Genomic DNA, 17,550 nt, shown 5'->3' on the forward strand with positions numbered 1-17,550 from the left:
ACGAAAAATTCCTTATAATTTATTATTAAATTTATTAACAAATAAAAGAATTTTTCAAATTTTCTTTTATAATATTATTAGGATAACTTTAATCTGTGAATATAAAAAAACAAAACTTAAATATTTCAACTTAAAACATAGTAAAAAATAACAAAAAACAAAAACATTGCAATTCGAATGCTGTCAATTAATTCTTTGCAATTTGCAAAGACGTTATAGTTTACCAAGGATACCTTAAAAACTATAATAGCTGCGGCGTTTATTTTTATGTGGAGTCTCTTGAAATCTCTTACAGCATGGATACTTCGCGACATTGGCTTTATATTATCTCACATTTATGGCTTTAATTAAAGCCTTCTTATTTTTTCTATACAGCCTACAGATTTTCTATGGGATTTAAGTCTGGGCATTGCGCAGGAGTTGCATTTACGTTTTTGCAATTATGGCATTACATTTTTTTTTTTTTCAAATTGAACGCATAATATCTAAAGAAAATTGTGTTACAATTTCAAGTCAATTGAAGCAAAATTGACAAACTTATGAGTATATTTGCTTATGAACGTTTTTGTGTTTGAAACTCTATAGCGTTTGTCCCATATTTTATGTCTGTCGACCTGGGGTAAACTATTATTATAGGAATGAACTCCAGCACCAAGTTATGAGGGGCACCGAAATTCAACTTTTTTCGAGACACGTCCGGACATTGCCATATATTTAAATATTTCTTTGTACAAATTTGGTAAGTCATTCTTCAAATGTCATACTTTAATGTAATGTTCAGTTCGCAGCAAAATAAAATTTGACATCCAACGACCCAGTCAAGAAAACTCGGTGCAATGTGCACAAAATTCCGTAAACACCACCCACGGCGACATAACAGTAGCCATTACCCAATGTCCTCCCAAACACTGGGCCACGAATGAGGATTTCTGCATTTTTATTAACAGCCCAGTCGGTATTTTTACCCAGATTCCTTCTAAATTTCATGCGAACTCGTTCAGTGGGTTGGACCCACTGTTAATGTAAAGTTCTCACTCGCTTTTATTCATGCGTGGCCGGGGTAATTCATGATGCTGACCTCTGCTTGATTCATTATGAAATTCACCCTCAGCGCTCATGGTGCCATAATGAAATTAGGCTCATAATGAAATTCATCATGAGAGGTATAAAACAAATTCAAGAAAAAATGTCGATTCCAAAAAATAAAAATCTATATATATTTGATGCTTAGATGTTTTTACAAGGTGTTTTTTTTCATTTAAATTGTAAATTCAATTGAATTATTTTCAACGATACTCACAAACTTTTTTAGAATATTAATGATTAACAGTTCTGTTTTTACTTTATTTTTTCATTTGTATTTTCTCTTAAAAAATGTTGTTTCTGTTCAAGATTGATGTAATTAACGTATACAAAATTAAATAAATCAATAACTGTGATTAAATAAGATTGCAACATTATATAATTTTACCTATAGTTTTATGCTTCTAAAATTATGCAACATTTTCCAACATTTCCAGAGCAAAAGGTTTGAGTTAAAAAAAAAGTAGACAAACTCCAGAAAATATATGATTTAGTTCATATTAATAGGATAGGAGTCTCTAGATTTCTTCTGATTTGTATTTAAAGAAATTCTACATAGTTTGAAAAGCATAACATAAAATAATTGCTAAGTTTTTCGTTTTTTTTTTTTGTCGTCGGACTTAGTGTTAAAAAAATGAGTAACAGCCGTTCCTAGTGCTTTTAGTATTAAGGGGGTAGACCACCCTGAACGCATGAAAATTGGAGGTTTTTTCAAAAATTCATTTTGACTAAGTTATTGGAAATACAACTTTTTATTTATTAGTACTTGTTGAAAGAAAAAAAATATTTACGAATGGCGGAGATATAGCCAGTCAAAAAACGAATTTTTTTTAGGGAATGATCGGATAGTGTACATGCTGCACACCACATTTGTAATCCGAAATTAAAAATTTTTTATAAACTATATAAGTATGGCTATAGCATGACGTAGCCGTTTTTGGAAATAATTTTTTTTGAGCAAATGAGAGCACTTTGAATTTTTTATTTTTTTTACGAAATTTTTATTTTAAAAATGTATAAATTAAAAAGAAACAAGAAAGGAAGCTAACTTCGGCACGCCGAAGTTTATATACCCTTGCAGATAGAACTTCTATGAATAAAAAACCATACAATACAAATTATATATCTTTGTGTTAAAAAACAATGAAGTAAGTAATACCTGCTTTCATTTCATTCACCTATACATATTATATTTGCAGTTTTACATTCACTGATTTGCATTTTTCCTCCACATCAAACGATCGTTTGTATGGCACCTATATGATATAGTCGTCCGATTTTCATGAAATTTACCACAAAATTTAGGACTTAAATTAAATGCCTATACCTAAAATTTGATGAAAATCAGTTGAAAACTGAAAAGGTTATAAATTTAATTGTATTAATTTCTCGATCGTTCCTATGGGGGCTATATGATATAGTAGTCCGATTTTCATAAAATTTTATGCAAAATTGTAGAGTATAGTAAAATGGCTATATCTCAAATTTGATCCAATTCTATTGAAAACTGAAAAAGTTAAAAGAATTTTTGTAAAAATTTTCCGATCATTCCTATGGCAGCTATATGATATAGTCGTCCGATCCGGCCCGTTCCGACATATATACGAGTGAGAGTATATAGAAGGCTAACTACAAAGTTTCATTCAGATAGCTTCAAAACTGAGAGACTAGTTTGCGTAGAAACGGACAGACGGACAGACGGACAGACGGACAGACGGACAGACGGACATGGCTAGATCGACTCGGCTGTTGATCCTGATCAAGAATATATATACTTTATATAGTCGGAGGTGCCTCCTTCACTGCGTTGCAAACTTCTGGCTGAAATTATAATACCCTGCAAGGGTATAAAAAACATATCGAAAAAATCCTACGTCATGCCATAGAGAGCGTTATAGAGAAGCTGTGTAAAAAATTTGAAGAGAATCGGTCTAGCGGTTTTTGAGAAATCATGTACACCGTTGTAAAAAACGTAGTTTTGAGAAAAACGCAAAAGAAGATAAAGAAAGTACTCTATGGTATACCGGCAGCGCTCACTTCTAATGGCTGTAGAATCCACAAGTAATGAGATATTTTTAAGCCCGAAGTCTTAAAATGGCCGTAAGAATATCGGCATCAAGATTGAGTAAAAAAAAATTACATTTTTAAAAATTGTCAGGGTGGTCTACCCCCTTAAAGGTTAGCTTCGATTAAACTTTGTATTGATGACCAACGACAATATACATAAGATATAAGAGAGTGGGAGGTAAATTCAAGGTTATACGAGGGGCCGAAACTTTGTATAACTTTTTATGAATATTGGACTACTATATCATACAGTTTCCAAAGGAACGATCCAGAAATTAATACAATTAAATATGATAACTTTCCCTTTTTATAACAGATTTTTATTAAATTTAAGATACACCCCTTTTATATCATTCTAGAATTTCGGTTTTATTTTATGAAAATTGTACGGCTATTTCATACAGCTGGCATACAAACGACCGTTAGACATAGAGGAAAACGCAAAACTGTGAATGTAAAACTGTTAAATTAAATTAAATTAATACAATATAATTAATTAATTCCTAGTGATCGAATATCTATCTGCAAGGGCATATAAACTTCGGCGGGCAGAAGGTAGCTTCCATCGTTCCTATGGCAGCTATGTGATAAATTATTGTGATTTTTATAAAATTTAATCCGAAATTCTAGAATAATACAAAATGGTTAGATCTCAAATTAAAAGAAAATTAGTTAAAAACTGAAAAGGTTTAACTGTTTTTTTTTTAATTTTCCGATATATGATACAGTTGCCCAATCCGCCCCGTTCCGACTTATATACGAGTAAAAGTATATAAAAGACTAACTACAAAGTTTCATTCAGAGACGAACAGACATGGGTATATCGACTCCGCTGTTGATCCTGATCAAGAATATATATACTTTATGTGGTCGGAGGTGCCTGCTTTACTGCGTTGCAAACTGCTGACTGAAAATATAATACCCTGCAAGGGTATAAAAATCGAATGTTAAATGTTGTGGAAAATGCAAAACTGTGAAGTAAAACTGTAACTGTAAATACCCTTATAATGCAATTTATGTAGAAAGGAACAGACGGACGGACAGAAGGAAATGACTACGTCGACTCGGCTGTTGATGTTGATCAAGAATACATGCAATACATGCGTTGCAAACTTCTGACTGAAATTATATTACCCTGCAAGGGTATAAAAAGAATTTAGTGTATATCATATATTGTATATTGTTTAGCAATAAAAAATGGAACATATTGAATAGATTTTTTTTCATGACATCATACTAATCTCTTTACTTTCAATTATTTTAAGAGGATGAATTACACACGAAATGGATGATAAGCCACCTTTTAAAATTTTCTTAAGAGAACCATAAAGTCTTATTTATCTAAATTTTAGTGTGAAGAGCTATAATAAGTCAAATTGATACTTGTAAGGTTATAATTAAAAACCGCTATAAAGACACCCATGATTGCCAATAAGTAGGGGAAAAGTAGATCCAACGGTATTACTTTGGACCTACATGCAGGTGGCGGCGGGAGCTGTATTAGCTTAGACTAGTCACAAAGCAATGTGTTTCAAACAGTATAATTTATTGATTTACCAAGCCTTTAGGGTTTCCCTCTCATATGTTTTAAAGTCGTGGTTTTATTATTTATGGAATCTAAATTAATTTACACAAACAAACAAACATTTTTCCCATATTAAGATGATTTTCAAGAAGATCTTTCAAGATAATTTAAGCTTTGGACCCCGGAGCTAGTTTTAATTTCAGTTTTCGTTAATATTAAATATATATATATATTTTTTTTTTCATTTATTTTGATTTAATAAAGAGTCATCCGCTGGTACTGGTGAATCGAGAGAAGATCGAGTAGCGCGACAAGTCAAGGAAATGTTAAGTAAGACCCCGTTAGCTTTTGATTTATTCGATGTAAAACAGCACCTTATTGCAATGGGAGCAACAAGCTCAATGAATATTTTTCTCCGCCAGGAAATTGACCGAATGCAGCGTGTGCGTAAAATTAAGTTGCTTTTACTGTCATTTGTTCTAATTTAAATATTTTTTTACAGATTATAGTATTAGTACGAACTACTTTTAAAGATTTATTGCTGGCCGTCGAAGGAACTATTATAATGAGCGAGAATCTCCGAGATGCTTTAGATAATATTTTCAATGCCCGAGTGCCAACTATTTTTAAACGTGGTAGTTGGGTATCTTCAAGCTTGGGTTTTTGGTTTACAGAACTCCTTGAACGGCATACTCAATTTTATAATTGGTGCTTTGGATCTCGACCAGTAGTATTTTGGATGTCCGGATTTTTCAATCCACAAGGGTTCTTGACGGCAATGCGGCAAGAGGTAGCTCGAGCCCACCAAGGATGGGCTTTGGATCAAGTGACAATGCATAACGACATACTAAAAGTAGGACCCGAAGAGTGTAAGAAGCCACCGAAAGAAGGAGTCTTTGTATATGGACTATTTGTCGATGGGGCTGGCTGGGATAGGCGCACCTCCCGCTTGGTTGAAGCAACAAATAAGGTTCTTTTTACATTAATGCCGGTTGTTCATATCTATGCTATATTCTCAACTGCTGCAAAAAATCCAAAATTATACACGTGCCCAGTATACAAAAAAATTAATAGAACAGATTTAAATTATATATGTGCTTTGTGGCTGCAATCCAATAAACCTCCCGATCATTGGACTTTAAGGGGTGTTGCACTCTTATGTGATGTAAAATAAAGTGAAATATATATAAAGTATATTAAAATTATATTTTTATGTGATTTCATTGTAGTGCTTATAATCATTAATCTTTTAATATCAATATCAAAATCTTTTCCACAATGATAGATCTATGTATATATATTTATATGATCATTTCCCATCTCAGTAAACGTCCAAAACCTAAACACAGATTGTGGTGTTTCCTACTCAAGTATTGTGGACTTAGTCGAGGAAAGTCCTTAGCTTACCGTGTAATATTAAATATAATGCACGCTAAATCTTTCTCTTACTGAATATTTCTTTTATAGTAGTTAAGTAGTAGTAGTTAGTAGGCAGATTTCTACTGTTTGGAGATATTTTTGTCAGCAGCTTGGATTCGGATGCCTCAGAATGGAGAGTGGCAAACATAACAAAAGTGAATCAGGCACAGCCAAACATCATTAAGCATCATTGAACATTCATCGCCAGCAAAGCAAAGAGTCAAAACGGAAAAGTCACAAGCGACTCATATACATATCTAAAAATTCGATGAAACTATGTTGCAAACTGATCAATCGTTCCGATGGAATCTAAATGATATAGTGGTCAGAGCCTACCCCATACGTTGCAAACTGAAATTATAATACCCTGCAAGGGTATAAAAACTACCAAGCATATCTGAGTTTTATAGTTAAAAGGAAATAATTTCAAAAGAATTATTCAAATATTTTAGTACCACAGCTTTTCTATTATGTTAGTAAAGTACGGATCGCTCTTAAATTTGATTGTGTGGCATTTATTGAGGACAAATGATGAGGCAAATGGTGGGTACTTTCAATAAGCTGGCGCTTGTTTACATAATACATGTATTTGATAAATTTTATGAAAAATTAACAATAGTCTCAAGACTACTATTTCTATGGCAGTAATCATTGCCTTAAAGGATGAGAAGATGCGGCCCAAGTATTGGGTAAGCCCATATCTGCGGCAGAGATCTTCCCATATAAATATTGTATACATATTTGTATGTCAATAATTATATACTTATTATTATCTTTTCGTTGTGTTATAGTTCGAAAATTTGATGCAAACTTTCGTTATGTTCTTTAAAATCTTCCACATGATGGAGAACAACTTTAACAAACTGTTCGGATTGGTAAACCAGTACCTTGTCCGGAAGCGGAATACGCGCCATGGTGCTATATCACCAAAAACCAAATTGGCTACCGTTCTAGGATCATTGAATTATGAAATTATTTAAATAATAAGGTCAAATATTTTAATCATAGCAAAAAAAAAAATTGGAAATATCGGCCGACTATATCCTATAGCTAACATACAAATTCTCGGAACAAATTTCAAACGCGTTGCTATTTTCAGTTTTAAACTTTTTTATTTAAGTATTATGTTATTAAATGTACTTAAATAATATTTGAAGAATAAGAAGCGTGGTTTATTATCCACCCACCAATATTACTCCGTTAATTTAGAGCCTTTAATTTAATTTCTTAGCCTTTAACAGTTGACTGTAGCTTGAAAAAAAGGCCACAGGATGTCTTTGCGTTCACATAGCTTCGAATGAGAAAATATTGATGCTTGCTCAAGTTTGCCTCCATGAGAAGCGATAGGACTTCATCGATGTTAGCTTTGCTACATATTGCATTCGATTGAAAGGTGCACGATCGGAAGTCACAAGCTGCAGATTCATTAATTATTGAAAGCTCAGCAATTCTTCGTCTTTCTTTTTGATGACTCCACGCTTAGCAGTTTTGATCTTTTCTTGAGGCTTACTTGGAGTGCGTTTTATTAAAACTGGTTCCTTTTCGTTAAGATTGGAATTCAAGAACGTATGCCGTTTTTCGTTTATATTGTGTCCAAAACGAATCAATTTTTTTGCAAATGTATCCAATTCATTTCGTTAACATGTCCATCTCGGACACGTAGCCAATGTTTTCAAAACTGCTGTTCACATAATCGATGACCTTCCGTAATTTTTCTGCATTGGTGCCGATTGATGTACACCTATAATTGAATATGTACAACTGAGTACCAAAATTAAATTAAACAAAAAAGGAAGCTAACTTCGGCACGCCGAAGTTTATATACCCTTGCAGATAGAACTTCGATGACTAGGAATCCATACAATATAAAATATATACATTAATATTAAACAAGAAAGGAAGCTAACTTCGGCATGCCGAAGTTTATATACCCTTGCAGATAGAACTTCTATGCATAGGAATCCATACAATATAAATTATATATATTTGTGTTAAAAAACAATGAAGTAATACCTGCTTTCATTTCATTCACCTATACATATTATATTTGCAGTTTTACATTCACAGATTTGCATTTTTCCTCTACATCAAACGATCGTTTGTATGGCACCTATATGATATAGACGTCCGATTTTTATGAAATTTGCCACAAAATTTAAGACTTATATAAAATGGCTATACCTCAAATTTAATGAAAATCAGCTGAAAACTAAAAAAGTTCCTATGGGAGCTATATGCTATAGTCGTCCTATTTTCATAAAATTTTACACAAAATTTTAGAATAATATGAAATGGCTATATTTCAAATTTGATTAAATTCTGTTGAAAACTAAAAATGTTATCGCCACCGCGATTGTCAGTCTTCCGACAACAGCCACCGCCATTCTCATTCCTCTCAAATTTCTCGATCGTTCCTATGGGAGCTATATGATATATTAGTCCGATTTTCATAAAATTTTACACAAAATTGTAGAATAATATGAAACGGCTATATCTCAAATTTTATGAAAATCTGTTGAAAACTGAAAATGTTATACTTTTTAATTGAATTAATTTCTCGATCGTTCCTATGGGAGCTATATGATATAGTCGTCCGATTTTCATCAAATTTTACACAAAATTGTAGAATAATATGAAATGGCTATATCTCAAATTTGATCAAATTCTGTTGAAAACTAAAAATTTTATAATTTTTTTTGTAAAACTTTTCCGATCATTCCTATGACAGCTATATGATATAGTCGTCCGATCCGGCCCGTTCCGACATATATACGAGTGAGAGTATATAGAAGACTAACTGCAAAGTTTCATTCAGATAGCTTCAAAACTGAGAGACTAGTTTGCGTAGAAACGGACAGACGGACATGGTTAGATCGACTCGGCTGTTGATCCTGATCAAGAATATATATACTTTATATAGTCGGAGGTGCCTCCTTCACTGCGTTGGGTATAAAAACAATGAAGTAATACCTGCTTTCATTACATTCACCTATACATATTATATTTTCAGTTTTAAATTTTTTCCTCCTTCATCGCGTTGCAAACTTCTGACTGAAATTATAATACCCTGCAAGGGTATAAAAATCGACCTACCTTTTTTTAAAGTTCTCTCTGTCCTGTTGAAAACTGATCTGCACGCAATAATAGGTTTTTTTTTATATTCGAATTTATTCCTGTTATTTTAGGTTAGAAACAACACCTAAAGTAACATAAATACTTAAAACTAGGAACGAGGCAAGGACCCATATTGTGCGGTACGGCCGCAAAGCAATGCTTCGCACAATAGTAGGCCTCTTAGCCCGTCCGCTCCCTTCTACCCCTCTCCAGCACTCTGAGAGCCTTCAGCACCTTGGCAGAGAATGCTGCTGTCGCTTCCCACATCCTGGGAGTATCCATCACCAGCGGCACCAGCGTGTCAACCCTGATCTCCGCTCCAGCTACCTCCTCCAGGGCGGCCCTCTCATCGTCGAATCGGCAGCATTCGAACACTATGTGGTGCACATCCTCCGCAACTCCAGTTCCCACTCCGGCCAACCAACCTCATCGTCACGGCCGAACCTCTTGAGGTAGCTACGGAAGCAACCATGCCCGCTCAAAACCTGGGTCAGGTAGAAATCCATCTGCCCATGCTTCCGTTCCATCCATGCCACTAGATTGAGGATCAGCCTGTGCGTCCAACGCCCTTTCGTCTCGTCTGCTTCTGCCCACTCCGGCGCCGGATACAAGATTTGGGAAGTTACGACGCTCGTCAGCAGCTTCCTGGTGATCTGCTTGGGCCCTCTAGTGTTGAGCAGTATGCTGGTGAGACGTCCTGCCGTCCCGCTGGCCTGCTTCTGGGCATACTCCAGGTGCTCCCTGAATGACAGCCGTGTGTCGATTAGGACGCCAAGGTATTTGATCGCCCTCTGCGATCTGATCACGGTTCCACTGACCCGGATCTCGGCCGTTTCCACCGCTTTCCTGCTCGAGATCAGGACTGCCTCCGTTTTGTGCGCCGCTAGTTCCAGGCCAGCGCTCGTAAGCCATGCCTCCATCGATCCGATCGCTTCGTTCGCCAAGTCTTCCGCAGCGGTACGCTCCTTGGCGGTTACGACCACTGCCACGTCGTCGGCGAACCCGACGACATTAGTCCCACTGGGCATAGGGAGTCGCAGAACCCCGTCGTACATGGTGTTCCAGAGCAGGGGTCCCAAAACGGAGCTTGGGGACTCCGGCAGAGACTTCGTACGCTCTGAAACCCATAGCTGACGCCACTAAAAGCACTCTCACTAAAGTAGCTCCTTACTACTTTTAGTAAGTACCCTGGGATATTCAGGGCGACGAGGGACTCCAAGGTTCGGTTCCAGTCCGCGGTGTTAAAGGCGTTCCTTATGTCCAGCGTTACCACAAGACAGTAGCTCTTGGAGCCGCCTTTCCACCTCTTACCCGCGGGCGAACGAGCTATATCCTTGACCATCTCAATGGCGTCAAGCGTGGACCTCCCTTTCCGGAAACCGAACTGGCTCGGGGAGAGACCTCCGAACTCCTCGATGGCCGCAGTCAGTCTGGCTGCCACGATCTTCTCGAACACCTTGCCAGTGGTGTCAGTCAGGCAGATTGGCCTATAGGAGGATGGCTCCTCCGGTGGCTTGCCCGGCTTGGAGAGCAGCAGTAGCTTCTGCCTTTTTCACCTCTCCGGAAAGATTCCCTCCTCCAGGCACTTGGAGTACATTGTGGCGAACTCCCCCGGGTGAAGCGCTATAGATATTTTCAGAGCCCTGTTGGGTATGGCATCCGGCCCCGGCGCCTTCTTGTGGTGCACGCTCCTTCACAGTCGGATAACCTCCTCTTCCGAGACTTCGCAGGCGGCATTGGGGTGGCGGTCCGCGCTCGTGAACAGCGCTCTCACGATGCCATCCAGCTCCTCGGGGTCCGATGGAGCTGTGTTGTCAGTTCTCAGGCCCTTGACCACCATCCGGTAAGCTCCGCCCCAGGGGTCGTCCTCCGCGACCAAGCTCGCGCACCGTCTGCGTCAGCAGGTCCTGCTCAGCCCTACAGTGGTTTAAGTTGAGCTGGATCAGCTGCATTCGGATCTTGAAGGGACAAGCCCGCCATTTGTGCCCGGAATCCTTTTTCTGCCCGGGTGATGGTTCGCCTCTCCAGGCTGACTAATCTGCCGGAACTGCAGCCAGCAGCCTTGTGGCCTGCTTCGCCACCCTTGATGCAGCAACCGCTTTTGTCCACCAGGCTCTTACACCTGATGGCGATGTGCCCAAGTTCCAGGCATCTAAAGCAGCGAGGGGGGTCCTCGCGTTCTCGGACTCTACATCGGGTCCATCCTATGCGGACCACGCCTCGCCGACGCCAAAGAGCTAGGCAGGCTGAGGACCGCCGTTTTAGTTTTCCCATACCCGGGGCGGAGGCTTCGGATCCTCACTGCACCTTCACTCAGCTGGTATTGCTCTGAGAAGGCTGTGCGGATCTCGCTCTGTCGTGATCGCGTCAAGGTTACGAATCTCGAAGACGCAGACCTTCGAGAGATGCTGTCCCTCAAGGACTCGGCACTCTCGTGACTCCCTCTGGCTACCACCAGGAGCAAGTTGCCCCTGGCCGTCCTACGCACCTTGCTGACTGACCCTCCGAGGTTGGTCAGCTTGCTGTCCTCCCTTCTATTAACTAGCGCCAGGATCTCGTTGTAGCTTTTTCCTGGTGCCTCTACTATCACCGCGTCGGGGCGAGCTTTGCGGGTCTGACCTCGGTGCTCCACGAGTCCCCGCCGTTCGCTGGCACGGGATCTGGTGGTCTTGTTGGTCCTGCCGCGTTCCCTGTCCCGTACTCTGTTGGCCGAGACTTTGCTTGGGGAGCTCGTTGGGCATTCCGGATACCCCTCGCCGTAGCTGCAGGAGCTGTAGGTTGGATTTGTGGGGCTCGCGTCCGAATTGGGACTTCGCTACTCGCACGCGCGTCTGTCGGCTGGCTGACCCTTCGCCACGGCTCCGTCTGGACTGCCCGGTCCTTCCTCCCTGCGGCAACCGTTTATTGGGCCTTGCTTACACCAGGCTTGCCGCCAGGCGCGGTCTGAGAGAACTTGGCGCAGACGCTCTCCCGAGCGTACGGCTCCCTGGGCTCCTCAGGTCCTTTGGCCGCCAGCTCTGTAAAAGATTTCAGCTTCCGCATCTCGTTAATCATCGACTTCATGGCGATATTGATGTGGCGAACCTGCTTCTCGTGAACAAGGCTGTGAAGCTCGTCCAGCAGCTTTCCAAACCTGCAAGCGCTCTCTGTGCGCGTAAGCGTCCGCTCCTTGTCCCCCTCAGTGTCGGATGGGGCTCGACGATGGTAGATTTGCTCCTTTTATGAAGCGTGCCCCTGGAACCGCTCACCGGGCTGGCCGGGTCCCTACCTCTCTTGGCCGAGTCCGCGGGATCGCCGGTTTTACTCCTCGCCGGCGCCGGGGACGCCGCGAGGGGTGGGGATCGGGCCATCAAGCTGCTCTTCCTGAATGCAGCAGGATCCCCCTTGCCCATTACCGTCTCCTGGCTTGGTGCAGTACCTACCGCGGCGGCCAAGTCAGCCACCGCCACGACGGGGTGTGATGGAGTGTTGGGTATGGCCTCCAGAATCCTTGCCCTAGCCGTGAGATTCCTCACGGGTGGATTTCCACTTTTGTGGCTGCCACCTGGAGTCTTTATGTTATATTCCAACATTCCAATAAAGGGTGCATTGTCGTCCAATGCAAGGCTGCATTTTATACCTTCTGCCAGGTTCTTTGGCTGCCGGCCACTATGGCACAGGCGCAGACCAGGTAGTCGCCCACTGTGGGTCAGACGCTACCTGGGTTTGGAATTTATGTGCAGCTTACGCCTGCTGCCAGGCATGTTCCACCGCCGGCCACTATGGCACCGACGCGGATCTCGCAGCCGCCCATTTTGGGACCGACGCTGCGAGGGGGTTGGGTAGGACAGACAAAACGGCCAGTGCACTTTCGGGGTCCCACGTTAGCCAGGAGTTTCTCCGTCACTGAACAGGTGGGAGTTATACCGCTGCTGCTCGGTCGCCAGAGCCCCGTTTGGAAAGGTGAGCCGCGTAGCGGTGGGGTTGGCAGTTGGTCAGATTCTTGACCTTTACCACCCTCAGGCCTCCCAGTGCAGCCTAAGGCTCGGGTTTCACCCACTTCCCCTCACCTCTTGCCAGAGATCAAGAGCAGCAGCCCAAAAATGTATGCTACCTCCAGCATATGCAGAGCAGACGTGGGTGTCGCAACATGGAGCTTTCTACAGCGTGAGAAGGGCTTAAGCAAAGGGCTTGAGAGCGCCACAATAATAGGTAGTTCATGACATCTGTGTTTGTTAAAGTACAAGAAACTTTCCAGCGGGTAATTTTTAAACTTCTCGACATTAATTTGTATCCCGAGGCCATGGCTTGCAAAAATGTTGCACATCCATGAATCAAAGGTGCATCAATTCATGTTATTTCGGAACTCAAATCTGCATTAAAAAAGAATTTTCTTCTTATATTTTCTTCGTTTGAAGATCTCCTATCCCATCTCTAGGTTTGTTCACTAGTATTCCCATTTTTTCGCGAAATTCCTCCTGAATGTATTTCTTCCTGTTCAATATTTGAATCTTGTTTTCCTCATCTCGTAGTTGCTACATTTTGACCTCTAGCTTATATGAAATGTGTAGAAAGTATTCACATAAGAGTATATAAGAATTCAGTGGAGATAGGCCAAATTTTTAAAATCTTGGGCGAACATTTTTGTATAATGTTCATTTCTATTGGCTTTGCTCCACTGATGGCGTTGCACAACTTTCCATCTACCATAGTAAGATGCAAGCTTCGCGTAATAAGAACTTTTTCATTAGAGAAGTTTAATTCTTTTGGCTTTCTGCTTCATCTTCTGCCACCTTAGCCGTCTCTTTCTTAAATTTAAATCTAATCGACAGTAACTAGTTAATGATGGCCGGGGGTTTTCAAAAAATGCTGACCAATTGTAGTCGGGCGGACCTAAGCAAGTCTTCAAACAGCCTCCCCTCAAGTCAAGTCGCAGCTGAGGGGTTAATCTAGCTGTATCTGTACGGAGACTTCCCAGGGCGTGGGAACCCTGGGTCGGAAGTGGCCTTGCCGCAGTTTTGGGGTGAAGCTGCGGTTTCGATGCCCCAAACCCCCTCAGGCCCGCTGCGTTTGGCAGGTCAAAAGAAAGAACAAGCACAGAAGGTCAAAGGAATGATGGCCGAAAAACGACAAAAAAAATAAAGGTTTCCTTACTGACTCTGGTTGGTACTGATAGTGATCAGGACCACCAATAACAAACAGAGGGAGTGGAGAAAAAAGGAGCTTAGCTCTAATTGGAGGCTCTAGTCTTGGGCCTCACCCTACAATCTACCTACCGTGATAATTGGGAACAAATTTAAGGGATATTTTACTATTTATAAAGTTTCTTAACAGCAAATATTGGTGTTTCGTCCTCCATTAAAGCGAAATAACTTCCATGGGATATGCCGGCAGGAAATTTTGGCTTCGATAATCATTGCGTAGAGCTGAAACAGCGGACATTAATTTTAATGAGCTGACCTACATGTCGTCGCTTTGTTCTCTCTGAATCCTCCTCAAAATTAAGTTTAGGTCTGCGCTGTACTATGCGCACTTATCGAAACTCCACTGTATCTAAGTACGAGTGTAGAGGTACACATAAATTATATGTTTGTATACACTGTGACACTTTGTCGCAGTGTTCAAGTAAATATTCAAGTTTAAGTGCATTTGTAACATGATCGCAATTATGCGCTATGCACTTGAAGTGCTGACCACGCGTTTACCCGCTAGCCGTCGCACACATAAGTACATAACAAAGAGCGTGCATTTCGCATTCTCTCTCTGCAACATATGTAATGCATAAGTTACTCATAAGCATATATACATAAGGTAGCTGAGCTGCTGCAGCGCAGCCCCGCTGTTTAGCCTAAGAGTAGCCTTAAGCAATTTTTGTAAAACCAGAAGGGTTTCAGACTTTGAAGCGACATATCTAGTCGCTCCAGAGAAACTAACCAAACTAATAAAAATAAACCCTAAAATCAATCATTACATGGCGACCGTGACGAGAGGTCCTGGAGGACCTCAGGACTAAAGACAAACACAACCATAATACAAATTGCATGGACGATTGGGCAGCAGCAAAAAACTGGAGGAGAGAAACAACAACAAAAAAAAATATAAATGAAATATTCTAAAATTAAAATGTTCAATATAAACTATGCGCAGTAATAGTATTAGCAAAGATTATTATACCCAAAGAGACATACAAGAAAATACAGACAAAAGAATAGGACAATACAGAATAATATATAGGAATAATTCATTAACCGACATGGGGTTAATAGACACAAAAACAGTGGACTCCACTGCAAACGTCATTAATAAAGTTGAGGTTGAAAATAAAGACATGGGTTTAGTAACCACACTCTTAATAATCATCGTTGTCATTATGTGCGCAAATGTATTCTTCAAAATTTATAAACTGCACAATAAGTGCTTAAGAAAAAAATATATATAAGCAAGGCTAATGACCTTGACAAAATTTAAAAAAAAAAAAAAAATTTTTTTTTATTTTAATATACAAATATGAATACAATTGAAGCCATAAGTAAGACACATGAATATGACACATATATACAAACTAAGACAAATATGCTATGGAATGGCATAAAATAAGTATTGAGCTAACTAATATAAAAACTGAATTCGATAAATCATATAAATGTTTATCGCAAAATAGACATATTACAGACGTGACTATAAGCAGACACGCAACAATACTAGTTGCATGCTTTAACCAAGCACGATCATTAATACACGACAATAGAGAGAAACTCAGTTCTCACCACTGGTCGTACGTATCTAGACTCCTAAACAGGTTAAAGACTAACTTAACCAGTGTCAAGACAAAGTTTTTACTTGACATAACAATACCTTCGATACTTAACACACCTGTAGTAATCGAAGAAGTATCAAACACGGAGACAGAAGCAGCAAGCGACTCCGATATCAGTGACCCTGAACAAGCAATTAAAGAAGAAAATCTACACTATCTAACAATACCTGCGGTAATAACATTACCAGAATATTTAAAGTCAGAGTCACCTGAACCATTAAACATGGACGAATTAACAACTACTCAGCAATTTGTCAAATACGTCTCGTCGACAGTACCGAGCTTTGATGGAAAGAGGGATAACCTTAAAAGTTTCATCAATGCCCTGGAAATAGTCGACTTAACAAAAGGTGAAAATGAGGAAATTGCATTGCGAGTTATTAAATCCAAAATATTAGGAACAACCGCAAATAGAGTAGAAGATGAGATGTCGATAAGAGCTATAATCGAGAAATTAAAATCGACAATAGTGGGTGAAAAATCAAGCAATGTCAAAGCCAAGTTGAAAACAATTCAACAAAAAGGTAAGACATCTACACAATTCACCACTGAGTTAGATAGTTTGAGGAAACAATTAGAATCGGCATATATTGATGAAGGTATGCCAGCGGCTCATGCAGACAAAGTAAGCACAAACGATGCTATAGAAGTTCTGATCGAAAAAGCCGAATACGAAAGTATAAAAGCAACCCTAGAGTCAGGATCATTCATCACCATGGATGATGCCATAGGTGCATACATACGGACTTGCACCAGATTAACTGGAAGCGTAAATACCGTATTTTATGCAAAAAGAAACCACTATCGCGGAAATACATACAGAACGAATTTCCGAGGTAGAGGGAACCCAAGATTCAACAATAATTACGGAGGTAACTACAACAACAACTACAATGCTACAAACAGAAGTAATGGAAATAGCAGGGGACGTGGAAATTTTGGACGGGGAAATAATAATAATTACCGACCACGTACCAACACTAGCAATTCAAATGTCAGAGTTACCCACAACACTTCGGGAAACTCCCAAGCTCCCTTAAATACTCAAAATAAGATTATAAAATACACACCATAAACTTTAGTCTCAACATGTTTGTAACACTTAAAAACGTAAGCACCAATAAAAATCTAATATTCTTGCTCGATACAGGAGCTGATATTTCACTGATAAAAGAAAACTCAGATTTTTTTAATAATGTCCAAAAAGAGAACATAATAAATATTCAAGGCATTGGACATGGAGTAATCATGTCCAATGGCCTTACTCAGATTGAACTACAGTCCGATAAGTACATTATTCCATATAAATTTCATTTAGTTTCAGCAGATTTTGCAATACCGTGTGATGGAATAATAGGACTTGACTTCATACAAAAATTCAATTGCAAAATTGATTGCAAACCCTCTAACCATTCTTTCATACTAAGGCCAAATAACCTCAAATATCCAATCAATATCCCGATCGAGTTTAGTCCGGGTAATAATTCAATATTATTACCAGCAAGGTCTGAAGTTGTTCGACAGTTAGAATTAAATACAACAGAGG

General features: G+C 39.7%; 1 protein-coding gene across 1 annotated transcript in view; it reads left to right on the plus strand.

Annotated features, from left to right (window-relative positions):
- Positions 1-5,880, plus strand: part of kl-3 (dynein heavy chain 8, axonemal kl-3) — a 68,525-nt gene extending 62,645 nt beyond the window's left edge. Inside the window, exons 5-6 of the mRNA XM_086829172.1 lie at positions 4,940-5,118; positions 5,178-5,880. Of these exons, the coding sequence (XP_086685298.1) occupies positions 4,940-5,118; positions 5,178-5,849 (851 nt within the window). The 3' untranslated portion in view covers positions 5,850-5,880. The remainder of the gene's footprint in view (positions 1-4,939; positions 5,119-5,177) is intronic.
- The last annotated feature ends 11,670 nt before the right edge of the window (positions 5,881-17,550 follow it).

This window comes from Drosophila serrata, unplaced genomic scaffold (assembly GCF_035046125.1).
Source record: "Drosophila serrata isolate PLE 108 unplaced genomic scaffold, ASM3504612v1 contig_187, whole genome shotgun sequence".
In the NCBI taxonomy this organism is placed as follows: Eukaryota; Metazoa; Arthropoda; class Insecta; order Diptera; family Drosophilidae; genus Drosophila; species Drosophila serrata.